At 42.3% G+C, this 27987-nt stretch overlaps 1 protein-coding gene across 5 annotated transcripts; it reads left to right on the top strand.

Annotated features, from left to right (window-relative positions):
- The first annotated feature begins 43 nt into the window (after positions 1 to 43).
- On the top strand, positions 44 to 27987 carry LOC112260446 (protein SMG7-like). 5 transcript variants are annotated; one of them, XM_042328766.1, is made up of 25 exons: positions 44 to 151; positions 263 to 380; positions 2085 to 2116; positions 8566 to 8683; positions 11280 to 11412; positions 13234 to 13405; positions 13524 to 13595; positions 13770 to 13920; positions 15428 to 15563; positions 15844 to 16006; positions 16309 to 16468; positions 16674 to 16744; positions 16839 to 16899; positions 17016 to 17135; positions 20005 to 20422; positions 20617 to 20755; positions 20933 to 21072; positions 21299 to 21556; positions 21733 to 22104; positions 23040 to 23186; positions 23877 to 23951; positions 24202 to 24355; positions 24503 to 24673; positions 24874 to 25040; positions 25223 to 27987. In XM_042328766.1, exons 2-25 carry the CDS (start codon positions 355 to 357, stop codon positions 25334 to 25336), a joined length of 3570 nt encoding a protein of 1189 aa, XP_042184700.1. In that variant the 5' UTR covers positions 44 to 151; positions 263 to 354; the 3' UTR covers positions 25337 to 27987. The 5 variants fall into 5 exon arrangements, with proteins under 5 accessions (XP_042184700.1, XP_042184702.1, XP_042184701.1 ...); XM_042328768.1 differs by having other exon boundaries at positions 2082 to 2116; positions 21745 to 22104; XM_042328767.1 differs by having other exon boundaries at positions 2082 to 2116; positions 21736 to 22104.

The raw sequence follows: 27987 nt of genomic DNA, 5'->3' as shown, positions 1-27987 counted from the left end.
GTATATTCGCCATCTACCACGCCCCTTCGGACCTCGTTGCTTAATTGAAGATCAGAGTGTGTGGATGAGAAAGTGAGACATCCCACTCGCTTGTGTTCTCTGGTTCAAATAGAGACAATGAACTAAGCAGATCAGACACAGCTGCCACCACGTAAGCAGACCCAAATTATGAGAACTTTTTCAATGGTAAAACGCGTGAGTGGGACATCTTAATTTATCCTCTATCTTTGCTATGGCACCCTCTATCTTCGTGTGTACACAGGGCCGGTGGCTCTGCTAGTGACGAACAATATGGCGCCGGGAGTAGCTCTTGCTTCTGGACCAATCGTTGTCTAAAGTCCCTTATCGGGCAGGATGAACCAATGCGGCCAATATTTAAGGTGAATGTGAAATTGGTTATTTATTAATTAATTAAATGGTGTTGTTTCTTACCTACCGCGTCAAATCGTATTTGTGCTATCGCCGTAATTTTGCATGCTAGCTTAGTTAGCTAGCAACGCACAACAAGAAGCCAAGCATGTTCGAAAAGTGTGACTGAGTAGGGCCAGTTATTTAGCTAGGTATCTAACTGTAGATAGCTATGGCTGTTTGTTACCGCTGGCCACTGTATACAGTTAACGTTAGTTAGCTTGGATGGCTAGCTAACTTTAAATTACAAGCTAAACTAGTTTGATACGTTAACAGGTTTGCGAACCATAATAACCACCGTGGGCATTTTCCTAGCGAAATAAAAAGCTAACGTTTGTCATGTGTCGTGAACAAAATTAATACGTAGATAATTAATTTACTGGTTAACTACGTAACTAGCTAGTTCTTGAGCGCGTTAACTAACTCGCCTAATAATGTCAAACTGGTTTAACCATAACATTACACAGCGCCCCTGCCCTTTTTGGTAGATAGCATTAGCTAGTTAGCCTACCGTGCTGGTCATGTCTTTTCTAGTTGGTTTATAATGTAGGTCTGACTGAGTCCGGATATCTACCATTAGCTAAATTGGATAACAAACACATTCTGAGGTTTCGACCATTCGTGATTTTTGGAAGCAAGCTACTGTTTCCAGCAAGTCACTGCAGTGAACCTTTCTGTCCACATTAACGTTACTTGCTAACAATATTCAAAACATGGCTAGCTAAATGGGCCTTATCATTTGTAAAACGCTAGGTGACGTTAGCTACCTTCCCATCTGAGTGTTATTGGATTAACTATACAGATGATTTAAATCAAAGAAGTAAAGGCAGTAAGCCAAATATAACCAAAGATGCCCCTTCTCTAGTCCATGGTATAGCTAACGTAGCCACAATCGTTGGCTGTCGCAAGATGACATTTGGTAAACATTACATTCAAGTTAGGCCTGTTTGAGCGCGAGCTTGCTAGATTGACACTTCACTGTGCATGTCTAACGAAATGAAACTAATAATTTTCTGTTTTAATGAACATATGCAGCTACTTTATTTCCGAGGGAAATAGAGAATATTTGGTTGCTCATATCGGGATGTCATAACAAATCGTGCTTTGGCAAGCAAACCAACAGAAACACTGCACCTGCCACGCTGGTAGCGCGAGCCCTGTCTATTATTTTTTTCGTAGTCCAATCAATGAGCTACATGGTGGAAGATATCAGGCTAACAACGACAGTAACGTCAATATATGGCCAATTTGGATTATTTTACGAAATACCAATTTATCATTTGAAAGCGTAGCAATCAATAAAGCTGTGTTTGAGTCTATTGGCACAATGGAATTCGCTATAGTGAGAGGTAGGCTATTGCATAAATTGTCCTTTTATGTTTCCGAGCAAATAGTGCTGTTACCATTTGCACTCATTGGGTAAAAACTACAGCAAATCTCTTTCCAGCATGTCAAAAGAATACAATCTCCTGTTGCATGTTTTGATTACATTGAGCAGTCAGTGGCAGCGGACACACTTTAATCCCCTTTAGTTTTGATTTGTTATTTTTAAATGTGCAGTACGGTGCTTTGTTTACTACTGGTCTTAATTTCATATGGTGTATGCTATGCATAAAGGTAGGGTGTGGGTCTGTATTGATTGACTTAGCTTCTTCTGTTTGTTTATACCCAAGCAGGCAGGCAGAGGCCCTGAAGGCTGACATGACAGGTATGTTTCACACCTCACCTTTGTGGTTCCTTCTTTGTTTTAACCCACAACCCCTTATTACTAGACACTATGCATTGTGGACGATATTGTTTTTGCTGATATTATGGTCTCTTATTAATTTTGATCTTGAAAGATTTTCCTTTTCTTTAATGTTTTGGAAGTTGATAATCCCCAGACCTGGGACAGACACTGCATATTCCTTTATCATATAAAAAAAGATGTGTCCGTATATATATTTTACCAGGTAAGTTGACTGAGAACATTCTCATTTACAGCAATGACCCAGGGAATAGTTAAAGGGGATGAATGAGCCAATTGGACCTGGGGATGATTAGGTGGCCATGTTGGTTTGAGGGCCAGATTGGGAATTTAGCCAGGACACGGGTTAACACTCCTACTCTTACGATAAGTGCCATGTGATCTTTAATGACCACAGAGTCAGGACACCTGTTTAATGTCCCATCCGAAAGACTGCACCATACACAGGGCAATGTCCCCAATTACTGCCCTGGGGCATTGTTATATTTTATTTTAAATCAGAGGAGAGTGCCTCCTCCATCACCACTTCCAGCCTTATCTTTTCCTAGACCATGTTGCTTTGTGCATAATAGATAAGTTAACCAGTATATTGGTGTTGAGATCAATGCTGTAGAGGCAGCAGTGGACTTAGGAGATGAGAAAAAAGCCCTTGCCTTATTTGTCTAAGAAAAGTGAGGAGCTGGGAAACACTAACTTATTTAGGTCTATAATCAATAGCCTAACTGTTAAATGTGCCTGGCTTTCATAAGTCATCCATATATATCTTCATAAATAAGACAGATCATGCTTCTGTTGTCTTTTAAGAGTTGCTTTTTTAGTAGCCTACTTATTCCGTGAGAACCAAGCCTCACGCAACTACAGGTGGGATAAACAATTTCATAAATTTGCCTGTTTTTAGTCTTTGCTATGCTGTATTATTTAGTGTTTACACCAAACCCTCCTTTTTCTTGATACCCTCATTGTTTATAATAATAAACAAGTAATGTCATTATCATTAATAGGCTTAGTGTAGCAGCCTTGTATAACCACCATCAAGGTTATAGGCTATAGGCCTAAGAGCGCGGCCTGTTTAGTCTTAATACCGTAACTTACTTAGGCCTATATCTTCATAGTTATGTAGGTTACTGTATCAATCATTTGTTCATGTCATCACACATCATATGAGTCATTCATGATTTGAAATGCAACTAAGCATTTTAGTTTTAAAATAAAATGACAAAGCGACACTTGAATAATTAGCATAAACAATAAATAAACCGTTTCATTTTGGAAATTGTATTCACAAATGCATGTGACTGCTTTTAGTCTTTGTTGTAATAAAGGCTTAAAAAATGTCTCTGGTAGGATTCTAATTTATTTTGTTTACGTTGTTCCAAACGGACAAAAATGATATTGTAGTCTAACAGCACCGGTTTGGCACACATAATATGCATGCAGCGTTTGCTCCTTACCTTTCTTGATCTCCAGTATTTTCCACAATTTGTCAAATTTATGCCACACATCAGACTTCGCCTTTACCTCCTAAGCAACCAGTAAACGTTCCCCCGTTTTGAGTTTATTTGTTACGTCCTCTGCATACATTTTGCTTTCATGTGTGTTCGGAGTTTGTTATAACCTATTTATTGATGTGATTATGATATGCTATAGGTCAGGCCCTATTGGTGACATGCATGCGATGTGTCATGTAAAGAGTGCAAGGGTTGAGGGAATAGGGAATGTCATTCCTTAACAAATTAGGGATTTCGGTAACAGATGGCTTTAATTATGTTCCATCATTAGCAACACGGACAGTGCAATAAAAACTGATGTTCTGTGATGTCACTGCAGCAGGGAGGAGAGAGTGAGAACGGGTGCTAGACACAGTCACTCGTTGCAATTTTTTTTTAGAAGGTGCAGTAATACAGGCTCAATCAATCAATCAATCAATTGGAACTCATCTGATGGCATCGGCGTTTACCCCAGCCGTCACCGGTTTCATTAATAAGTGCAAGAAGTCATCCCCACACTGACCGTACATACATAAGCCAACATCCGCACTGAGCTAAAGGCTACAGCTGCCACTTTCAAGGATCGTGCCACTAACCCGGACAGGTATAAGAAATCCCGCTATGTCCCCTCAAACAGGCAAAGCGTCAATATAGGACTAAGATCGAATCCTTCTACACCAACTCTGGCACTCGTCAAATGTGGCAGGGCTTGCAAACTATCATGGGGAAAAATCATGGGAGCCGCTAGCTGCCCAGTGACGCGGCTCTGCCAGACGAGCTAAATGCCTTCTATGCAGGCTTCGAGGCAAGCAACACTACACCATGCCTGAGCGCACCAGCTGTTACGGACGAGTGGGATCACGCTCTTCGTAGCTGACGTGAGTAAGACCGTTTTTAAACAGGTTAACATTCACAAGGCTGCAGGGCCAGAAGGATTACCAGGACACATACTTGGAGAATGCGCTGACCAGCTGGCAAGTGTCTTCATGGACATTTTAAACCTCTTCCTGATCCAGTCTGTAATACCTGTTTCAAGCTGATCACCTTACTGCCTGTGCCCAAGAATGTTCAGGCAACCTGTCTAATTGACTATTGTCCCATAGCACTCACCTTCTGAAACATTCAGAATATTTTCATTTATATATTAACCTACCTAAAGGTTTCTGGCAAGGAACACAAGCATGTTCACCTTTTCTGGCTTTAATAGAGTGGGGTAACAATATTGCCTACTGTAGGCCTATTGAAGACACGTTCACACGGAACACTTTTTGCACAGATGCAGAGGTATTTGACGGTAAAGTTGGCCAAGAGTGGAATGCGACCCTCATTCCCTCTCCACCATGCCAGTGGGTCATCGTCTCCTGATTTACATGTGTTTACATAAAATGTGAGCTCTGCTTTGGCAGGCTGTTGCCCACCGAGTGTGACTGTTTGCTTTGCTCTCCCAAGAAGACTGCAGTGATGTCTTCTATGGTGAACATGCACACTCGATCTCAGTTGAAATTGTCCAAAATCACCATTGAAAGAGTCTCGTATCACACTGTAGGCCTACAATGTTTGGTTCCAAATCACCATACAAGGTTATCGGTACCAGATATCACCATATGATAGGTTTATATTTATTTCCGCACAAGAAAATACAATGATGTTAAGATTTCCATTGTACTCTAGTGATTAGACTCTTTTCAGATTGTTTACTGCATTGGTAACACTCCAGCCCCGGATGCAAAAAGGAAATGTCTCTGGTATTAAGTTTAATTCAATCAGAGAAAAGCGGTGAAATTGGGAGTTGAAAATGGAGAAGAGGGCCAGAAAAGTAATGTTTGGTGAAGTGGTAAAAGAGGATGATAGCAGTGCCGGTTATGTGTGATGGTTGTGGGGCGCTATACAAATTCGACAGTCACAAAACAGGGACTTCAAATAGATATATGGCACGTCAAGAGAACTCTTGCCTACTGTTCAGATGATTAATTGGAAACTGAAGGTTTAACTCCTGCAGAATTAAGCATTTATTTCAGTTACGTTATAAATCATACTGTATGTAGGCACAATTTTGACTTGTGTAGAAAATGGTTACTTTCAGCATCTTGAGAGAATGCAAATGCAATTAGATACTGTCTTTATCAGCATCAAAAGCTGCCTTTTGCAATCAGATGAAATATGCATCCAAGCCAAACTGAAATCTTATCAGAAACATGTCTCATTTTCACTGCTTTCTATTTCCTTACAAAGGGTCAAACAAATTTTGCACAGAATTGTAATTTTTTGTTATTGCATTTTGTCCCCGGTCCCTAAATGTCTTTGCTCCGCGAAGAAGCAGAGGTGATGGAGAGAACTTTACAGCTGTTAACTGCATTAATTCTATTGATTTGAGTTTCTAGTTAGCAAGGGTTTATTTAGTTTTCGAAATCTTGAGCAACATATGACCGAAGAGAAGCTGCATGTATCTAATTATAGACAAGTTGACTAACAGCTTACCAAAATGTCAGAAATTATAAGCAGAAATATACTGTATCTAAATGAGGAAAAAATAAAACTGCACCTATGGTCAAAATCGTTTTGCTGTTTCTGACTGTAGCCTACAGCGTATTTTCTACATTAGCAGGTTAGGCTCTAGTGCAGGCCTCAGGTACAGGATGGCACCAGGAACGCACAATCCCTCCATCAGTGCTCACTGTCCACAATAGGCTGGACTGAGGGCTTGTTGTAAGGCAGGTCCTCACCAGACATCACCATCAGCAACATCGCCTATGGGCACAAACCCACCGTTGTTGGACCAGACAGGACTGGCAAAAAGTGCTCTTCACTGACGAGTCGCGGTTTTGTCTCACCGGGGTGATGGTCGGATTTGCGTTTATTGTCAAAGGAATGAGTGTTACACCGAGGCCTGTACTCTGGAGCGGGATTGATGTGGTGGGTCCGTCATGGTCTGGGGCGGTGTGTCACAGCATCATTGGCCTGACCTTGTTGTCATTGCAGGCAATCTCAATGCTGTGTGCCACAGGGAAGACATCCTCCTCCCTCATGTGGTACTCTTCCTGCAGGCTCATCCTGACATGACCCTCCAGCATGACAATGCCACCAGCCATACTGCTCTTTCTGTGCGTGATTTCCTGCAAGACAGGAATGTCAGTGATCTGCCATGGCCAGCGACGAGCCCGGATCTCAATCCCATTGAGCATGTCTGGGACCTGTTGGATCAGAGGGTGAGGGCTAGGGCCACCCCCCCCTTCCCCACAGAAATGTCCAGGAACTTGCAGGTGCCTTGGTGGAAGAATGGGGTAACATCTCACAGCCAGAACTGGCAAATCTGGTGCAGTCCATGAGGAGGAGATGCACTGCAGTACTTAATGCAGCTGGTGGCCACACCAGATACTGACTGACTTTTGATTTTGACCCCCCCTTTTGTTCAGGGACACTATTCCATTTCTGTTAGTCACATGTCTGTGGAACTTGTTCAGTTTGTCTCAGTTGTTGAATCTTATGTTCATAGAAATATTTACACATGTTAAGTTTGAATTTTTTATTTATTTTTTTGATGAGTTTAGTTTGTCGGGGTAGCTTTTTAGTTAACTATCTGCATAGACCCTTTTTGAGCTAACTTTTTTTTAAATCATCACATGCGCTGCTACTGTTTACTGTCATGTTATTCCTATTTATGTGTACATACTGTCTACCTCAATTACTTCGTACCCCTGCACATATTCTTGTTACTGGTATCCCTTTTATATAGCCATAGCCACCATTCTGTATACTTCTGGCCCTTTTTTGGACACTGTGTTAACAACCCTCCAGACGAGCTTCAATGTCATACAACTCTCTTTCCGTGGCCTCCAATTGCTCTTAAATACAAGTAAAACTAAATGCATGCTCTTCAACCGATCGCTACCTGCCCGTCCAACATCACTACTCTGGACGGTTCTGACTTAGAATATGTGGACAACTACAAATACCTAGGTGTCTGGTTAGACTGTAATCTCTCCTTCCAGACCCACATTAAGCATCTTCAATCCAAAGTAAAATTTAGAATTGGCTTCCTATTTCGCAACAAAGCATCCTTCACTCATGCTGCCAAACATACCCTTGTAAAACTCACCATCCTACCGATCCTCGACTTCGGCGATGTCATTTACAAAATAGCCTCCAATACCCTACTCAACAAATTGGATGCAGTCTATCACAGTGCCATCCGTTTTGTCACCAAAGCCCCATACACTATCCACCATTGTGACCTGTACGCTCTCGTTGGCTGGCCCTCGCTTCATACTCATCACCAAACCCACTGGCTCCAGGTCATCTACAAGACCCTGTTAGGTAAAGTCCCCCCTTATCTCAGCTCGCTGGTCACCATAGCAGCACCCACCTGTAGCACGCGCTCCAGCAGGTATATCTCTCTGGTCACCCCCAAAACCATTTCTTCCTTTGGCCGCCTCTCCTTCCAGTTCTCTGCTGCCAGTGACTGGAACGAACTACAAAAATCTCAAACTGGAAACGCTCATCTCCCTCACTAGCTTTAAGCACCAGCTGTCAGAGCAGCTCACAGATTACTGCACCTGTACATAGCCGATCTATAATTTAGCCCAGACAACTACCAACTACATGTTTGTTTTACTGCATGTGTTGATGTATGTGTCGAACTGCTTTGATTTATCTTGGCCAGGTCGCAATTCTAAATGAGAACTTGTTCTCAACTTGCCTACCTGGTTAAATAAAGGTGAAATAAAATAAATAAATTGCCAAGTTAGCGTTATTCATTGTATCTATTGTTACGTGTTTTACTTTTCTATTTCTCTGCATTGTTGGGAAGGACGTGTAATTAAGCATTTCACTACTAGTCCACACCTGTTTTTATGAAGAACGTGATGAATAAAATTAGATTTAATCCACCAGAAGGAGTGCCCATAATGTCCTCCTTTCCCCTAGATTCTAAGCTTGGCGCAGCAGAGGTCTGGACTTCAAGGCAGGCTCTTCAGGACTTGTACCAGAAGATGCTGGTGACTGACCTGGAGTATGCTTTGGACAAGAAAGTGGAGCAAGATCTGTAAGTCCCAGTCTACATTAAATTGGTAATGTAATTAAACATATTAAGCAGCCTACTACTATCACTACTCTTGCTAGGTCTAGGGATCTTAGCCTCACTTCGTAACAATAAGATGGTCCTAATTTTATAATGGGGAAACAATGTTTTGCTGTCTTTCTGAAGGTCACAGAATTATGTTATGTATTCCTGTTTCATTGAGTGTTTTGACCTTACATAAACATACTCTTTAGTCCAATAGTTATCACTCTAGTTGTTGTTATCACATTCCAGGCTGTATCACATCCGGCCGTTATTGGGAGTCCCAAAGGGCATTGTCCGGGTTTGGCTGGCGTAGGCGATCATTGTAAATAAAAAATGTGTTCCTGACTTGCCTAATTAAATAAAAGAAAGTTGTTGAATGACCTTAACTGGATTTTACATTTGTAAGGTTGCAAGATGACTGTAAAGAAAGTAGATTAGTAATAACCAGAAGTGTGGACTCAAGTCACTTGACTTGGACTCGAGTCACAAATTTGATGACATGAGACTATTTGATAGAAAATAAAATAACTTGGTACGCAACATTGACTTGAGACCAATGTTCCCTCTAAACTGCGCGCTGCTCACCCGGAGCTGCTGTGCAGAAGAAATATCAGCCCCCGCAGAGGAGCACTGTCAGCGTTTCCATTTACTGTTGGAATTGTGATCGGATCAATGCAATATTAGCCACTTTCAATGCAACATAAAGAAACTATGAAATACTTAGTATGCAAAACGTAACTATGCAAGATATTTTTGTCGTAGACCGAACACATCGGCGAAGGAATCTATTGATTTGACATGCATGACTCGGGGCCTGTACTCTACGCAGACCGGTGCGCCATAACCAATCAGAGCTGCAGTAGGCCAGGCGTCACGTCTGGAGGAAACCTGGCACCATCCCTACGGTGAAGCATGGTGGTGGCAGCATCAGGATCGAGGGAAAGATGAACAGAGCATAGTACAGAGAGATCCTTGACACAATCCTGCTCCAGAGCGCTCAGGACCTCAGACTGGGGGCGACGGTTCAACTTCCAACAAGACTACGACCCTAAGCACACAGCCAAGACAATGCAGGAGTGGCTTCAGGACGAGTCTCTGAATGTCCTTGAGTGGCCCAGCCAGAGCCCGGACTTGAACCCAATTGAACATCTCTGGAGAGACCTGAAAATAGCTGTGCAGCAACGCTCCCCATTCAACTTAACAGAGCTTGAGAGGATCTGCAGAGAAGAATGGGAGTAACTCCCCAAATACAGGTGTGCTAGGCGTGTAGCGTCATACCCAAGAAGACTCGAGGCTGTAATCGCTGCCAAAGTTGCTTCAACGAAGTACTGAGTAAAGGGTTTGAATACTTATGTTAATGTGATTTCCGTATTTATACATTTCCAAAAATTAATTAATTTGTTTTTGCTTTGTTGTATGGGGTATTGTGTGTAGATTGATGAGGGGAAAAAATCTAATCCATTTTAGAAGGCTGTAACATAACTTTGGAAAAAGTCAGGGTCTGAGTACTTTGCAAAATGCACTGTACATACCATTTTTATATACCTTTTGTTTTTTATCAGGTTTCTAGCATAGGCCTACGGTATTGCACAAATTATTGTTTAAAAAAACATACAATCTTCAGAAACAAAAATTGTAAGTCTGTTTGTTGACCAATGACCATTCATCAGCGTGAGCGCAAATCCATAAAACCCAGTAGGATTATGTTTTATATTATCCATTTAAACATTATGTAAAAGATAAGAAATCTACTACGGACACTTATTTGCCAGAACAGTGACGCTAAGCTACCTGCCAAGTTCATTGATCATTTTCATATAGCCTGGTGGCTACTGGTTATGTCTGAAGATAGTTGTAACATTGCACTGCCTTCAATATTATGTGATGAATGTTACATTCTGGAGAAATTAAGATATTGTTGATGATGATAGGGGCTACCCGGGGGAGGTGTCAAAACGTTTGAGGATCACGGAGCTAGCGACTGGATTGCTGCACAGCTATAGCATTGGATGCAACTGCATTATGAGATTGTAGGGAGAGAGGATTGCCACATGCAGCTCCAAAAATGTTTTGCTCATCAAGAATGTGAACTGTTTACTTTGCAGGCTCTCCAGCAATGGGTCATCGAGCAACAATTACTACTAGCATAGGCGTACTGGTCTTTTGATTTGAAATTGCTTATTTACTTAACCATTTGGAATTTGTTATTAATTATTACTTGATCAAAATATTTTGTAGACAATGAAAAGGGCTGTCTGGTAGTCTCAGTAGACAAAGATTGTTTTATTGACAGGACTTGGAAAAACGTGTGACTTGACTTGCTCTTAGAATGCTCGACATGGACTTGACTCGAGACTTGACCCGGTCTACTTAAGACTTGGACCTTGTGGCTTAAGACTTGCTTGTGACTCGAAAAGTAGTGACTTGGTCCCACCTCTGGTAATAACTGTGAAGTGAGTAAATTTGATCTCAAGCACAATACAACTATTGTACTGTTGGAAGTAGATGTATTATCATCAGCTGTTTGACTCTGAAACAAGAAAGTATACTTTGATTTTCTCACCTCATTTTTCAGCTGGAATCATGCTTTTAAGAATCAAATAACAACACTACAGAGTCAAGCCAAGAACAGAGCCAACCCCAATAGAAGTGAGGTGCAGGCCAATCTGTCCTTGTTTCTCGAAGCAGCTAGTGGATTTTACACACAAGTAAGTTGCAACTAGAATGTAGGTTAACGTTTTTGAAGAATCTTAGGTTTTGGCCGAACCTTATTTGCCAGCTCTGCAGATATACAGTTGAAGTCGGAAGTTTACATACTTAGGTTGGAGTCATTTAAAACTCGTTTTTTTTAAACCACACCACAAACTTCTTGTTAACCGACTTGCCAAAGCTATAGTTTGTTAGGACATCTACTTTGTGCATGACACTAGTCATTTTCCCAACAATTGTTTACAGAGATTATTTCACATAACTCACTGTATCACAATTCCAATGGGTCAGAAGTTTACATATACTAAGTTGACTGTGCCTTTAAACAGCTTGCAATATTCCAGAAAATGATGTCATGGTTTTAGAAGCTTCTGATAGGCTAATTGACATCATTTGAGTCAATAGGAAGTGTACCTGTGGATGTATTTCAAGGCCTACCTTCAAACTCTGTGCCTCTTTGCTTGACATCATGAGAAAATCAAAAGAAAGCAGCCAAGAACTTGTAGACCTCCAAGTCTGGTTCATCCTTGGGAGCAATTTCCAAACGCCTGAAGGTACCACGTTCATCTGTACAAACAATAGTATGCAAGTATGAACACCATGTGACCACGCAGCCATCATACTGCTCAGGAAGGAGACGCGTTCTGTCTCTTAGAGATGAACGTACTTTGGTGCGAAAAGTGCTAATCAATCCCAAAACAACAACAAAGGACCTTGTGAAGATGCTGGAGGAAACGGGTACAAAAGTATCTATATCCACAGTACGTGTCCTATATCGACATAACCTGAAAGGCCGCTCAGCAAGGAAGAAGCCACTGCTCCAAAACCTCCATTAAAAAGCCAGACTACGGTTTGCAACTGCACATGGAGAAATGTCCTCTAGTCTGATGAAACAAAAATAGAACTGTTTGGCCATAATGACCATTGTTATGTTTGGAGGAAAAAGGGGGAGGCTTGCAAGCCGAAGAACACCATCCCAACCGTGAAGCACGGGGTGGCAGCATCATGTTGTGGGGGTGCTTTGCTGCAGGAGTGACTGGTGCACTTCACAAAATGGATAGCATCATGAGGTAGGAAAATTGTGGATATATTGGAGCAACATCTCAAGACATCAGTCAGGAAGTTAAAGCTTGGTCGCAAATGGGTCTTCCAAATGGCCAATGACCCCAAGCATACTTCCAAAGTTGTGGCAAAATGGCTTAAGGACAACAAAGTCATGGTATTGGAGTGGCCATCACAAACCCTGACCTCAATCCCATAGAAAATTGTGGGCAGAACTGAAAAAGCGCGTGCGAGCAAGGAGGCCTACAAACCTGACTCTGTTACACCAGCTCTGTCAGGAGGAATGGGCCAAAATTCACGCAACTTATTGTGGGAAGCTTGTGGAAGTCTACCCAAAACGTTGACCCAAGATAAAGAATTTAAAAGGCAATGCTACCAAATACTAATTGAGTGTATGTTAACTTCTGACCCACTGGGAATGTGATGAAAGAAATAAAATCTGAAATAAATTCTCTACTATTATTCTAACATTTCACATTCTTAAAATAAAGTGGTGATCCTAACTGACCTAAAGCAGGGCATTTTTACTAGGATTAAATGTTATGAATTGTAAAACAGAGTTTAAATGTATTTGGCTTAGGTATATGTAAACTTCCAACTTCAACTGTATGTCTAGAATTTATTAAGTAAGCAGTTCATCATATTGACACATATGTTAATCAGAATACAAATGATGCTGGATATTTTTGAATCTCAATGTCGAAATGACAGAAGCAAAACCCGTGAACTCTTAGTAACTTGACCCTTTCCTCTAACAGTTACTACAGGAGCTGTGTACCGTGTTCAACGTGGATTTGCCGTGTCGTGTGAAATCATCTCAGCTTGGAATTATCAGCAATAAACAGACCAACCCCAGCACCATTGTAAAACCCCAACCTAGCTCTTGCTCTTATATCTGCCAGCATTGTCTTGTCCACCTTGGCGACATTGGTGAGTCTTCACATTACAAAATAATTTCACTGGGCAGATCATTTTGAGGTCAATATTTTATCAGGCTCCCAATCAGTGCTTTGAGCAGTTTTTCTTATCTCCTTTCCCCCCCTTCAAGCACGATATCGCAACCAAACCAGCCAGGCAGAGTCCTATTACAGACATGCAGCTCAACTTGTCCCCTCAAATGGTAAGTACTTACAAAGGTTTTAATGTACAGTATTTGTTTACTGGTACACAGAGCATCAATGTACTTCTTTGCAACTTCCAAAATTTCACCTGATAAGAAAATAATTTCAGCATATGAAATCTTTTGTTAACCTGATAATTTCACTGATGTCCCAATGTCTTTCTCCTTCAACAGGTCAGCCTTACAATCAGCTGGCCATCCTGGCCTCCTCTAAAGGGGACCACCTCACAACGATATTCTACTACTGCAGGAGCATCGCCGTCAAGTTCCCTTTCCCTGCAGCCTCCACCAACCTGCAGAAAGCTCTCACTAAAGCTATTGAAAGGTATCATTGAGTTTTTATTGTAGCCTCATTTCAACCACTCTTTTCACAAGGTGTTATGCTTAGCTGTGTTTATTTTCCCACCTTTATCAACCATCATTTGGGAAGGGACTAATGAGTGTGATGTCCTTAACAGGGGTTTATCAGCCAGCTGGTTTACAGTAGGGATGGGCATTGGGACTTTTTTGACTGTTTTGAGTATTCACAGAATGTTTTTCTGAGCACTCGAATGAAAATAAGTCTATTTTTAGAATACAAGGCCTGCACTGGAAAATATTTGGTGCAGTTATCTATATTCCAACAGTGTGCAACAATGCCTAATTTATCGTAACATTACAGAAAATAAATCCTAATAGCTACATTTCCATATATATTTAATAAACTACTATTGCCATTTTAAAGAAACTCTACCCACAAACAATATTTGGTATTTGTTTTATTAGTCCATTGTTGATATAGTCCCAAAATGTTTTGGATGTCAGTCACGTTTTCAATATATGTAACTTTCCAAATGCAGGAAGTAGCATATCTTGAAGATGTGATTGGGGACATGCAAAACATATCCTTTTAAGATTAGTTCATTGAAACCAACTGGTTATATTATATCATGGAACACAATCTTCAAAAATGCATTAACCTCCGCAGTGGTGCTTGCTTGTAGAAGCTGATGGCTGTGGAATGGCATAACCTTGTTGTGTTAATTTAGCAGACAAGATGCTCTTTCCCGAGCCCTTATCACAGTCAAGACACACCTGTTATAGTAAAAATACATGATGTAATATAACAGAATATTTTTCCAAGTGAATAAAGCTGCCAGTGCGTAGTGATGTGCATCTCGTGTCTGGAACACTTCTTAAGAGTCATCATTTGAAATGGAGTTGATATACTCCATTGATATACAAAGCCTCGGCTAACCAATTCTAAATGGCACTGCCAGTTAGCAAAGTAGCCTAAGCAGAAAAAAGACAGAACAATTATTCCAAAACTGCATCTTGTTGTTGGAACATATTTCCCTACTTTAATCAACAAGTCCATTTAGAATTTCTGAAACTGTCATTTGGCAAGAGATCTAGCTTGTGCGCGACGTTTTCTTAGGCATTTATTACTGTAGGACTAACGAGCTTGTGCGTGGACTTTGCACGCGTGTGTAGAGGGAGCGGTCGAAACGCTATTGAGTGAGCGACATGGAGGGGAAAGGGCATTTAGCGAGAGTGGTGCTTTGTTTTTGTTGTGCCACACAAATGCACATGCACAAATGTAACACTAAAGTCAAAGCAAATTAATGTGGTCTTCAAGACATTTGGGCAGCCACAGCACATTCCAAATAGTTTTGCAGTATTTTTTAAAAACATTTTCTCTGGTTAAAGACCGAGTTTTGACGTCCGTTCAAATACTTTTTGATACTTTTCAAATACTCAATTACTCAAGTCCATCCCTAGTTTACAGTGTGTGGACTTGAGAGAGGAGTTGAACTTGTTGTATACATGCTTAATCCCAGTCTTATCTTCAGCCACGATGAGGTCAAAACAAAGTGGAGTATGTCAGATTTCATCAAGGCCTTCATCAAGTTCCACGGTCACGTTTACCTGAGCAAGAGTTTGGAGAAACTCAACAACCTGAGGGAGAAGCTGGAAGAGCAGTTTCAGGTAAAAATTTCAACTTAAAAGTAAAGTTTAAATCCTTTGACGGTGAACTAAGGATAGAGCCATCTTGGATATGTACTTCTCTATGAAAGTCTTTGCATTACTGCACTTAACAAGCTATGGGCTGGTTTCCCAGACACGGATTAAGCCTGTACTGGACTGAAAAGCTTTCTCAATGGAGATTCTCCACTGAAATAGCTTTTTAGTCCAGGACGTGGCTTAATCTGTGTCTGAAGCTACCCCAATTCCATATATTTAAAATAGCTTAAACATGGTTTTGCAGAGGCTGATTCGACAGAAAGCCTTCAGCTCCCAGCAGCTGGTCCACATCACGATTATCAACCTGTTTGAGCTGCACCATCTGAGGGACTTTGGCAACGAAGCAGATGACCAGAGCTTCAGCTCCGATGAGCAAATCGGCTGGTTCCAACTTCTCGGCCTCTTCAGTATGTCCCCAACTCCAATTGTTTCTCTATGTATGAGACGATTCACCTTGTGGTTGACATGCCTGTTCGTGGTTATGAAGTTTTTAGTTTGTTACTTTCTATGTTTAAAAATCTGGAAGTACTGACAATGGATTTGATAACATGCATCTTAGATGTAATTGTATTAACTGCAAGGCCCAGCTAGCAGATTGTCTCAAACGCTTTTCTCAACCTCATAGTCTATCAGATGTCACCACTCTTTATCGAATTAGAATGACAGAATTGGATTTACTTGTGGTATTTTATTGCCCTCTTCCTTTCAGTGTCATTTCTGGGTATCATGTGTAGCCAAGCATTACTGAATAAGAACCGAGGAGAGGAGATCATGGGAGAATGCCCACTGCCGGCCATCAAGGTGTCTCTGGACTGGCTCAAACTGCGATCCACTGTTTTTCAGGACAGTGCTGTGAACAAACGACAGTAGTATGTTTTTCACTTTCTATGTCAACATTTGCCCTCCAGGTGTCATATTTTAGTTTGATACGTTCTGCTTCTCTGGTGTTGTAGCGTATTCTATTGTTTACTCATTTTTGGACCCTTTCTTTTAGATCTTAGCAATAGCAGGAATACTTGTGTTTTTGTATTATCTGCGTTTTAGTTAAAAGATTTTGCTCTTATTTCACCTCAGTGTTTGGCCTTGGCTGGTGTCCATTCTGAACAGTTTCCAACCGAAGGAAGATGATGTTTCCTGTGCATCAGGTAATGCCCATTTGAAATCTCTGCTTTGATACTCATTCTTGGTTAGAGCTCTAATTTAGTTGATTGTCTCTAATGTCCCTTATCTGTTTTCCAGTGACTCCACTTCCAGAGGAGTTTGAACTGCAGGGGTTTCTGGCTCTCCGGCCAGCTCTACGGTACTTGCATTACTTACCCTTTTGTCTCAGCCTGTCCTCCATATAGGTTGTGTGCATAGGATGTTCCATGTTCTCTTGTATTAACCCTGGTCTGTTTTGGTATACCCCTTTCCCAGGATCCTTGACTTCACTAAAGGCCACCAGGGCGTTGCTGTGGACAAGGAGGGTCTGCCAGTCCGTGCCCGTCACCAGAGGCTCATCAGTCTAGGGAAATGGGTGGCAGACAACCAACCAGGGTGAGTCTTCAACTCTCTACCCACTACTGTTTAAAAGACTTATTATGAACTACCACATCATACCACCATTATAAAAAATGTTTTAATCTTTGAATAATGGCCTGCTTTTCAAAGATGCAACAGTCTCTCTTTACCTTCGCACTACTGACTTATTAGGCATTTTCACACTGCCCCTTAGCCCTGGGCTAAGGAAGATTTTAGCCCCAAGGCCAAGTGAGTGTCCAGACTTGTCCAGACTTGCTCATTCTAAAATGAGCTAGCACCAACCTTAGCCCAGGGCTAGCTGGCCCTGCTCTGGAGCAGGGTGAGCACTGACTTTTTGGGGCTAGCCCCAGAAACATGGTGCCAAAATAGCCAGTGTGAAACAGGGTCAAGAACAACGCATAGAATTTTCACTGTCCAATCACAAAAGCTGCACTTTCATATAATTTGCATATGCCTGTGATGCGTTCTGCACAGTATTTTAATAAGTACATGTATACTATTTCATCCTCATGTGGATAAAAAATAAAATAATAATAATTAGTGAAAGAACATTGGTTCCTATGGCTAACAAAAATGGTTGCTATGCAGGCTGGCTAACTGCAGGATTTTTGGAGTCTACTTCGCCTCCTGTGGTTCGACTCCCAAAACACTCTGAAACGGCTGCGTACACACCACCTCGTTATTTGAGTCCTACTAGGAAGACATTTGCATTCAGGAGGACTGACATGAGTATGATCTTGCCCTATTGCTCAGCAACCTAGCCCATAAAAAGCCTATTTTGTTTGAATATAGGTGATGTGTAGGAACTAGAATATTTAAGTGATATTTTGTATTATCCCAGAGGAGTAATCACACAGGATCTGTTCTTCCAAACTGCACCTTGTAATTGTTAATTTATTCACTTTTTTTAATTGTTGCCGTGAATATATTTCAACGTCATGTCTAGACTATATAATATGCTACACTGGTAACTTGTGCTTGGCTGCCAAAGGTGTCCCCATAATATTTAAATTGATGAAGTGTGATCCTAATAATTATTTTAGGGATCCATGGTAGACGTCCTTCCTGCTGAATCATATTTGCACTTGACTGTTTATGAATGAGAAAATAAACTGGCCATTTCCAAAAAGTTTAGCTGGGATTCCCTGCTTTGCGATCTATTGCCTAGGACGGCGATCTAAAACCGACAACGGAAAATCATTTCCTCCGTTGCAAAAATATAAAATCTTTGGAGACGAGCAGTCGATTCCTAGCAGAATCGATGCTTGACACCCAGAAATGGGAGTCGACACCGGGAGTTGATGGGTTGAATGTCAACTCCCCACCACTACACTTAGCTAGCCAACTGAAGGCAGTCAAACTCTACAGCTGGAAGGGCAGCAAAGCAAACACTCTATTTTTGTCTCTTATCATAACTTTTCTATTGACATTTAATTGGATATAGTTATCCATGATGATAATATTGTTGCATGATTTGATTTGGATGAGAAAAGTTGATGTCTCATCCATGCACAGCATTCGCTGTATATGGGCGATATCGCATGTCAGAAGTGACAGATTATTTCCCGAGGTCGGACAGGCAGATTATCATGAAATGATTGGCTAGAAGCAAAATAATGAGGAAGTAATATGTTTAATAAATACCTTATTAACATTGGTCACGTGTTTGTCCGTAAGCCCATGGCTTTGGAATACAAGTGTGACTCCTCAGCCCATGGCTGAAGCTTAGCCCTGGGTTAATAATAGTGGTGCACGACTCCATGATTTTTGGAGTCGATTCTGACTCCTGTGGTTAGAGTCGACCGAGTGAACTCTTGCTCGACTCCCAAAACGCATGCGCACTCACCACCTCATTCTTCCCGGAAGGTAGCCTGGAGGTAGCCTAGTGGTTAGAGCGTTAGACTAGTAACCGGAAGGTTGCAAGATCGAATCCCTGAGCTGACAAGGACAAAATCTGTCGTTATGCCGCTGAACAAGGCAGTTAACCCACTGGTCCTAAGCCGTCATTGAAAGTAAGAATGTGTTCTTAACTGACTTGCCTAGTTAAATAAGAAAGTAAATAAAATTGCGGAGTCCTACTAGGAAGACAACATTTGCGTTCTAGAGGACTGACATGAGTATGATCTTGCCCTATTGCTCATCAACTTAGCCTATAAAAGGCCAACTTTGTTTGAATATAGGTGATGTGTAGGAATTGGTATACTTTAATATACTTTTGGTTAATTTACAATGCTTTGCTAGGCAAGACATTGCGAGATGCAGATAACCTAGATATACGCACGGTTTCGTCTGTCTACCTGCCCCGATCCTCTCTCCCTCGCTGGCTCGCCTGCTCTTTCTCCTTGCTATGCAAAACGCTAGTGTGTGTTTGGTCTGTTGCGTGTAGAATAGCTCAGCCTACTTTAGTTAACTTTCCCGAGACATTTCCTACATCTTTTGATTATCGATGCACAGTTCTGTCTGCATGGTGGCCTGGCTGTGCCCCTCTCATTTCTTTCTCTCCCTCGCTCGCTCTTTCTTTGCTGTGAAAGATGCGAGAGTTTGTTCTCGAAGTAGACTATGACAACTAGTTTCCTCCATTGAGGAAAATACATAATCTTAAGAGTCAATTCCTAGTCGATTGACGCTTGACAACCAGAAATTGGAGTCGACTGCCAAGGAATTGATTATTTTAGAGTCGACTCCCCACCTCTAGTTAACAAATGCTTGTGTAAACGCAGGATAAGCTAGTCTAAGATAGCCCAAAACTAAGAACAATGCAGTGTGAAAAGACCGATTATGAACTAAACTACCACATGTGCCAATATGTCAGTAGTTTCCATCTTACTTGAATAGCCTACAAAATGCAACAGTATGTGACAATGCCTGTGGCTGTGTATTCCAGGCTGATTCAGTACAAGTTCAGCGACAGTCTGCTGTTGTTCATCACTGACATTGAGGAGCTGACAATTGAGGAGCCCCAGGAGAAGGATGCCCCTGTGCTCCAGGAGTCCTCCAATGGAGAGCAGACTCCCAACGAGGGCAACATGGGTCTGAAGTCAGTCCTATCCATGGGCAAGACCCAGAACAGTGTGTTGGAGATCGGCGAGAGACCCGTAGTGACTTTCAAGGAGAACATCAAGCCCCAGGAGCAGAGCAGGGAGCCCAGCCGCAACCAGCACCATAAGGATGCAGGGAAGGAACGGAGGGACTTCGGCAAAGGTAACGGAGCGCTGGGAAAAGGAGAGCAGAAGAGGGATGGCAAGAGGAAGAGTGAGGTGAAGAAGAACAGCCATGAGAAGGCTGCAGATGCAGGGAAACAGGTAGAACGAATGCGTTGTTTTTCTTTCTAAAGGTGGGATTTATTCTGTGATTGTATGTATGCATCCCAAATGACACCCTATTCCCTATATCGTGCTTTACTTTTGACCAGAGCCCTATGGGATCTATTTAGGACGCAGGAATGTTTACTGGAGTTTTTACTACCTACTGACCCATAGTTTGTGTCTCGGTGCAGGTGAAAGCCCAGCCGGAGATGAGGACACCCGTGTCTGAGGCCCGGAAGACTCCAGTCACTCAGACCCAGACTACCTGCTCCTCCCAGTTCATCCCCATCCACCACCCGGGAGCCTTCCCTCCCCTGCCCAGCCGACCAGGTACCAGCACCACCTTTCACAGTGATCACATACCTAGATTAAACAGTTTTACACTTAAAAGATGTTTAGATCTAAGAGTAGCGAATAACCCTCTCTATTTTATGTGTAAACTGTTTGCAGTTCAATTGTATTCTGCCATTTAAATTCATTAAACTAACTTGATGTTGAACTTTTCAGGTTTCCCTTCTCCGTCTTATGTGATCCCTCCTCCTGTGGCGTTCTCCATGAACCCTGGCTTCACCTTCTCTACAGGCATGTCTGTCTCCGGGCCATTCCTACAGCCGGTCTCCCACCCTCAGCAGCCTGGCGCCCAGCAGGTAAAGGGAGAGATTCTGCTCAACTCTAAGGGCAAGATTCCCAGACACAGATTAATCCTAATCCTGGACTCAAAAGCATTTTCATTGGAGAATCTGTAGGCTGAATTTGTCTGGGAAACCAGTCCTATATCCTCTTATGTAAGCAAATGAAAGTGTTTTTTTGGTTCCAAGCAATCACACAAAAAAATTAATGACAACTTTTTTTTATTTTTATGGGACCTACCAGGTCCAGGTCCAGGCTGGGAAGCCGTCGCACATTCCATACAGCCAGCAGAGGCCAGCAGGGCCGGGGGCCATGAACCAGGGGCCCCCCCAGGGCCAACAGGGTCCTCCCCAGCAGCAGCCCTCCCAGGCCCAGCAGTCCATGCAGCAGTCGGTGCAGCTTCAGGCTCTGGCCCAACAACAACAGCAGCAGTCGCCCACTAAGCCTGTGCAGCCAGTACAGCTGGGCAAAAGCCCACCTCACCATCCAGGGATGCATCAGGTAAATTATAAATCACAGTAGTTCTGGACTGGAAAGATACAGCGTCATTCAGGAAAATGTGATATTTACAGGAGTACTATTGTTCTACTGTAAAGTGTGTTGTGATTTATAAATGCACTTCAAAGAAATGCACGAGCTTGTCTATTATAGAGGGGTCCTGTTTTCCTCCTAACCAGCAGTACATGCAGGTTGACCAGGCTGGCCAGATGTGGGGCCAGCACCAGGGGCAGCCCACCATGCAGAAGATGCAGGCCATGCAGGTGCCTGTCAAGCAGCCCTACTATGGCATGCCACCCCAGGACTCCCTGAAGCTTTTCGAGCAACACCCTGTGCAAACTGTTGGGCAAATGCCCATGCAGCCACAGCAGCAGAACAGCATGGACAAGAAGATGAAGTACCCGGATGTGAAAATGCAGGATTTTTACTGGGAGCTTCCCTACCGCATGGGGGATAACAGACAGACGGTGGTGGAGAGGATGGGCAAGCGGCCGCCCCCAGGGGTCTTCCACCCAGACCAGGACAACGCACCCAGAGGACCTCCCTTTGAGGTGAGTGGTTGAACTCAACCATAGATATAGAACACAAGATAGATTATATACTAGGCTGATATTATCTGTCATTAACCACCTAGAACTAGCAATGTGAATTGGGGAGTTAGGACTCTTTCTCTATCTTGTTCTTCCTAACACTTCTTTAGCGTGTTTGGATATGGATGGTATTTAATTGTCACATGTTATTGGAATGTTTGTGTAGGTAACTTGACTCTAAATGTAAGCAAACCTATTGGATGGGAGTCCGTTGGGTCTGTGGCTTCCTCCCTCAGAGAAACGGATAAAAATGTGCTTTGAAGTCCTGGGGTTTGTGGCAGATACTGCCAGTCTAATGGTATGTAGGCTATGGAAAGTCCAGCTGTAAGTCTAAGATTCTACCATTCCTGTCTGGAACCCATGATAGAGGAGGTTCACTATGTAGGATTATATGATCTGTTATTGGACTGAGCAGACTGGTTGTTAGAGTAGCCAATTGGGAGCCATGTTATGCAATACATAATGCTCTGCCATCACATTGATTTTGGTACTAGAGCAGGCTCCTCCCACCTTCTGTTTTGGCCTCATTTGCTCATTTTCATGGTGATTGACTTGTATAGGAAGGAAATTGAATGTTGAAATAATATATGGTTGTATGATCAGTCACCAGACTGCGATATTAGTTTCAAATATTGTTATGATTGTAACAACTCAAATTGGAATGTATGGGCTTATATGGCACAATCATTCCTTTGGTAACCTAGCTTGAGGACAGAGCTTGGTTTAACGTTGTCTATATCTTTGGAAAGCTAGGCCTATCTTTTTACTACCTTTACTGGCTCCTCTTTGCCACCTTTGAGCTTTATCTTTGAAAAAAGTATCCCTTTGCCAACCTATTTCTTACTGGCTTACCTATGTTTCTTTCCCCCCTCCTTTTTGCTTCATTCTCTCACTAGGACAACAAGAGCTCCCCTCTTCTGCCTCCAGACCTTTTAAAAAGTCTATCAAATTTTGAGGAGGAAGAGCTGGTCTTTACTAAGCCTCATGGTTTCTACCAGGCCTTGGCGAGTCCTCTTAGCACTGCTCCAGGAAGAAACCTATTTGTATGTAGTCTACTTCGCTTAACGTAATCCTCCTGGTTTAACCAACATGTTAAACATCAGGGACCGTATTCAGAAAGTGTGCTGATCAGTTATGAGTAAGATTACATGGACAGGGGTGGACCTGATCCTAGATCAGCCGTCCTACTCTGAGACACTTTCTGAATGCAGGCCCTGATTCACCTTCACAAAGTATTTGATGTGAGTAGGATAATTGAGTTGCAGGGAGATAAGGCTCATACTTTGTATAAGAGGGCACTATATGTAAATATGGTTTCCAGGCTAGTGTTGATATAATTGGTTGGTTTTGTTCCCTCTTCTATGTTAACAGAAGTCAACCCAATATTTGTTTGACTTGTCAGAACAGTCATTGTGCTTTTGGAAGATGAGGCTAAATGTTTGTTGCATGACTCCTGTAAAATGTTGTAGGCTAAGCCTACAATGTACACTAAGATACGTTGTTGTACATGATCAGGTTGAACATATACTGTAACTGGGATTAAATGAGACATTATCCAACATATTGCGTACATTCCATCTCTATCAGTATTCATAGCAAACATACGAACACCTGAGGAGTCGACTAGGAAAATATGCTGATGGAATAAATGACATTTATCAGAAGGCGATTACTAAACACAACATTCTATCTGATAACATTTTCCCAATCTTCTCCTGTATTTGTCAAATTAGTCCAGAATGGAGAGTGGTGCTGAGGTGATGGGCCAGTCGTCTTCTCTCATGCCCTTATCTGGGTTTCCAATTCAGGTCAGTATGCATGCATGGGAGAATCTGCTCTTCAAAGGCCTGCCGCCAGACGTATTTTGACTGCTTTGTGCAGGAAAGAATGTAGACTGCATCTCACAGGCAGTGGTTTGATTAAGGTCTCACAGAGCTTCTGTAATGATGTTTGCTCTTAAATCCCAGTTGCGTTTGAAATACCAAATTTTTAATGTTGTAAACCGAAGGCGAGTGACTGACATTTGGTATGACTGAAAGCTATGTTTTTTTTGTTTAGGAGAGTTCCTATCAAAACAGCATTTTCAGCCAGGCGTATGGGAAAAACATGTCTCCCAACCCCAAGCCTGATGCTCCCATGCTGCACCAGGAACCTTCTCTGTACTCCCTGTTTGAAGGAACTCCATGGTCCCCGTCCCTTCCCGCCAGCTCAGGTACTTGCCTCCATAAACATCACAACAGCCCCCCTGTTAATGTTAAATCACACGCTTAGCATCTGAAAGGGTCGCTATTTCAATATAATCCTATTGAAAAGCATTTAATAATTTATATGTAATGATATTTCCCCATTTCCATAACAGATCACTCTACACCAGCAAGCCAGTCCCCTCACTCTTCCAACCCAAGCAGTTTACCATCTTCCCCACCCACACACAACCACGGCTCCATCCCCTTCTCTAACTTCGGCCCCATAGGAACGCCCGACAGCCGAGACAGGAGGATGGTCGACCGCTGGAAGTTGGAAAAAACTGGTCAGTCAACTTATTTATTTATTTATATATTTCTAGCCCTCCCCTCAATCACTTACACCCACTGAAGTATTTAAATGTCATTTTTAATGTTAGCATTGATTCATTTTCACTTTTGTATAATGACAGACTTTTTTTACACTTTTTGAAGTAATTGTTAAGTCATGGTATTTTATATAATGAAAACCTCTGTTTTTGTCCAGGAGCTGTGAGTGGGTTTGGTTTGGACTACCTGCCTGCTGTGTCATCCTCTACAGATCACCGAGCCCCCGAGAACAGCTGGCACCAGGGAAACGCCCCCAGCAGCTCCTGGGCGGCCCAGGAGTCGCCCATGGAAGACTCCTCCACTGTGCTCCTTGACAGTCTGAAGGTACCATACGATACACGCAAACAGAATGGCATGCAATGTCCCTTTTGATTGCCACTAATATTACAATACTATTGTAGCTACTTGATACTAGTTTAGATGTGTAAGGTTTAGCTACTGTTAGTTACTCTAGACTAGTTGAATAGATGTGTCATACGATATTCTTCGATCTCTGTTCTCCCCAGTCCATCTGGTCCAGCTCAATGATGCAGCCGGGGCCGTCGGCTTTGGAGCAGCTCCTCATGCAGCAGAAGCAGAAGCAGCAGAGGGGCCACGGCACCATGAACCCTCCACACTGAAGGGCCTGCAGTCAGAAGCACTTGTGTGATGAAGTAAAAAAATAAAAACACGCTCCAAATCGGAATTACCGGCATATGGAGGCTGGGGAAGGTGAAACGATTTCCCAACAGGCTCAAAACACTCCTCGGCTGACGAGGAGGAACGGTACAAGTCTTCTCTCGCGCTCTCTCTGTGCCTCGCATGGCAACGAGGGCGTGCAAGCACCACCTACTCCACCTCGCTGCTGAGCACGAAGCTACTGCGGGGTCCAGTTTGTAGGATTCTTACGTTGAGGAAACTGAACCTCTGACAGCCAGTCACCATGCTCAACACCTGAATTCCTCTGGAGAGTGTGGGAATAAATGACCATCCTTCAGTCCATTTCTCTTGGATTCCATCTGGTCTCCTCTGAAAGCTCCTTGTGCTGCTTTTGGTGTGGATTTACTACTACTCTGTCTCGACTTACCTACTGTACAAGATAGGAGAATAAAGTTGGTGCAGGGTGTTTTTGGGAAGGCAAGGTGGGCCTAAAACGGTAGACGTGGTGGGGAAAAAAGACTGAGATCTTACTGAATTCTTGACTAAATTGTATTTCTTGGACTAAGAAACAGGATGAAGATGGACTATGTAGCTGGGGAATGAATGAATGGAGTTGTTCTAGCTATATTGCCGCAGATGGTAAGATGTGGGGGTAAAAGCGTGCCTGTCTTTCTGTGCACAGAATCGTTTGAAAATAGATGCGAATTTTCCAGTTTGCTAATTGGACTGCAGATTGTTGCTTTCTGTAAATGTTTTCTAAGGGGGGAGGTGCATCTCCAGGTCAGTTGAGGATGATGGGAATGCTTTAAAAGCTCACCACAATGTTAGCTCAACAACAAATGGAGAAAGGGATGAGAAAATAGATGTAGGGATAGTATTATTAGCTCTAATAGATTGCAATTATTAGAAATACTGTATTTTGTGATTTGTTCGTAACAGTTTTAGCTTTATGAAATATTGGGTAACTGTCCAATAGTTTACTGCTTATGGGGGAAGTCTATATTTATATGTTCCTCGTTTCCCTTGCTTCTTTCCCTTCACTCAACTTTCTTTGAGGTGTTATGTAACTCTAGCTTACCTGCGTAGTTGTTTTCGTTTGTTCATGTTCTGCCTTTTTAATAGTTTTAAGCATCTTTATTGGCTCTCATTGTGCCTGATAAGTTTTTTTTTACTCTTATTACTATCATGGTTGGCACTGTCTTGTAATTGAAACAAGCAAACGGGTCCAGCAAAGCTGCTGGTTCAGCAATATGGTGCACAAGCCGAGCCAGGTGGACAGACAGTGGGCTGGGGGACAGAGGGCAGGACAGGCGACGAAATCCCTGACTCCCCTACATGGCTCAGAATAGGGGAGAAAGATTGATTTATGGTAACCTCTTTGCAACCACTACTATTATCACAAAAGTAATTGCTTCATCCTCTAGGATAGTGGTAATCGTCATATTATACCCCGGGGACTGGCTCGCATGGTTTTCTTGTCTAAAGTCGTAGGTCAGCTTTTTACATAGCTATTGTGTAACTAACTGAACTAGTTGTTTGGGTATTAGGTTCCTGTCACTTGGGGGTACGCCAGTGTGAATCTGTTATTGGCTAAGTTCCTCTGATGTCATGACAAACGCCGTAGCCAGATAATGACTGTTTCCTCCCAAATAATGGAATCCCTGAAGCACTGAGCGACAATCAGCAGACTCAAGAGGTTCTCCAGGGGCCAGTCTTTGGGGCATAGCTCTAAATTGTCAGTTGAGTCTAGGGGTCACTGTTGGATAAGATTAGAAATGTGATGACTATATGCAGTGGTTCCCTCTTTATGGTTTAGGCAGCATAAAGCATTTTGTATTTAAAAGGTATACGAAGACTGAATCTTTTATGGGGGGGGGTGTTTTTATTTTCATGTAGAGAACATTTTATTAAAGCCAACTTTAAATGTCTATTTTCTGTGCTTTTCCTGTTGCATTAAAATTGTATTTAAAAAAAAATAGACTGAATCTTGGGACAAATTTGTCCTGAAATGCTTACAAAAAAAACCTTATTTAGCACATCAAACCAAGAGTGGAACTGTGGCCCTGTTTTCTCTCCTTTATCTGCTCATTCTAAGGGGTTCTGATTTTAAATGTGTGGTTGGATCATCATGAATGGTGTTTCTCAGTGGTGTTGAGCTTAACCAGTTCTTGCTGTCTAGATGGGCGGTAGAGGGAGTAACGGGTAGAATGTTGGAAACGCCCTGCTCTGGGCATTCTGCCATTTACTACATTGTTAATGTGGACTCGCATCTCTGCCCCATCCTTAATACATTGGTTTCACCGCAGCAAGATGTGTGGAAGAGAACCCTGCACTTTGGGCAGGTGTAACATTCCATACTACAACAGTCCTGTGGGACATTACAGGCACTGAAAAATGACCAACCAACAACATTAAGCACTGTGTCCCAGTTTAAGTTAATTGCCTAGGAGAGAATCACTGATACTGCATGAGGATTTGGAATTCAGAATGCTTCACTTGTTATGGGGAGGGAAGGGGGGTTCATTCAGAAATAGGCTTGTGTTCTAGGTTTTTTGTCTTTTGTCTTTCTGTAGACATTCAGAAACGGTAGAAGCAGCTATGTCTTGAAATAAAGTAAACCATGTTCTCCCTA

Source organism: Oncorhynchus tshawytscha, linkage group LG10 (assembly GCF_018296145.1).
Source record: "Oncorhynchus tshawytscha isolate Ot180627B linkage group LG10, Otsh_v2.0, whole genome shotgun sequence".
NCBI lineage: Eukaryota > Metazoa > Chordata > Actinopteri > Salmoniformes > Salmonidae > Oncorhynchus > Oncorhynchus tshawytscha.
This window is presented reverse-complemented; position numbering and strand designations above follow the sequence as displayed.

Bases quoted from the DNA above. Each gene is read 5' to 3' on its own strand.
- LOC112260446 (XM_042328765.1), top strand. From the start codon at position 355: ATGAACCAATGCGGCCAATATTTAAG. The intron at 381-2,081 runs GTGAATGTGAAA...TTTATACCCAAG, and splicing joins CAATGCGGCCAATATTTAAG to CAGGCAGGCAGAGGCCCTGA. The intron at 11,413-13,233 runs GTAAGTTGCAAC...TTCCTCTAACAG, and splicing joins CTAGTGGATTTTACACACAA to TTACTACAGGAGCTGTGTAC.